Source organism: Pteropus alecto, unplaced genomic scaffold (assembly GCF_000325575.1).
Source record: "Pteropus alecto unplaced genomic scaffold, ASM32557v1 scaffold29, whole genome shotgun sequence".
Taxonomy (NCBI): Eukaryota; Metazoa; Chordata; class Mammalia; order Chiroptera; family Pteropodidae; genus Pteropus; species Pteropus alecto.
The window spans coordinates 1243797-1244138 of NW_006443120.1; the positions used below are offsets into that span (position 1 = coordinate 1243797).

Consider the following 342-nt stretch of genomic DNA (forward strand, 5'->3'; position numbering starts at 1 on the left):
GGCGCGGCGCCTGCGAGCCTGGCTGCCAGTGCCGCGCGCCCATGGTGAGCGTGTCCAGCGAGCGACACCCGCTCTATAACCGCGTGAAGACCGGCCAGATCGCCAATTGTGCGCTGCCCTGCCACAACCCCTTCTTCAGCCAGGACGAGCGGGCCTTCACCGTCTTCTGGATCGGACTGTGGTCTGTGCTCTGCTTTGTGTCCACCTTCGCCACTGTGTCCACCTTCCTCATAGACATGGAGCGCTTCAAGTACCCAGAGCGGCCTATCATTTTTCTTTCAGCCTGCTACCTCTTCGTGTCAGTCGGCTACCTGGTACGCCTGGTGGCGGGCCACGAGAAGG

The 342-nt window shown here is 62.3% G+C and overlaps 1 protein-coding gene across 1 annotated transcript in view; it reads left to right on the top strand.

The window, feature by feature from the left end:
• FZD8 (frizzled class receptor 8) overlaps positions 1-342 on the top strand; it is a 3426-nt gene that overhangs the window by 1348 nt on the left and 1736 nt on the right. The window contains 3 exon segments of the mRNA XM_025040538.1: positions 1-7; positions 10-336; positions 339-342. The exon segment at positions 1-7 is cut by the window's left edge and continues 1348 nt beyond it; the exon segment at positions 339-342 is cut by the window's right edge and continues 795 nt beyond it. Of these exon segments, the coding sequence (XP_024896306.1) occupies positions 1-7; positions 10-336; positions 339-342 (338 nt within the window).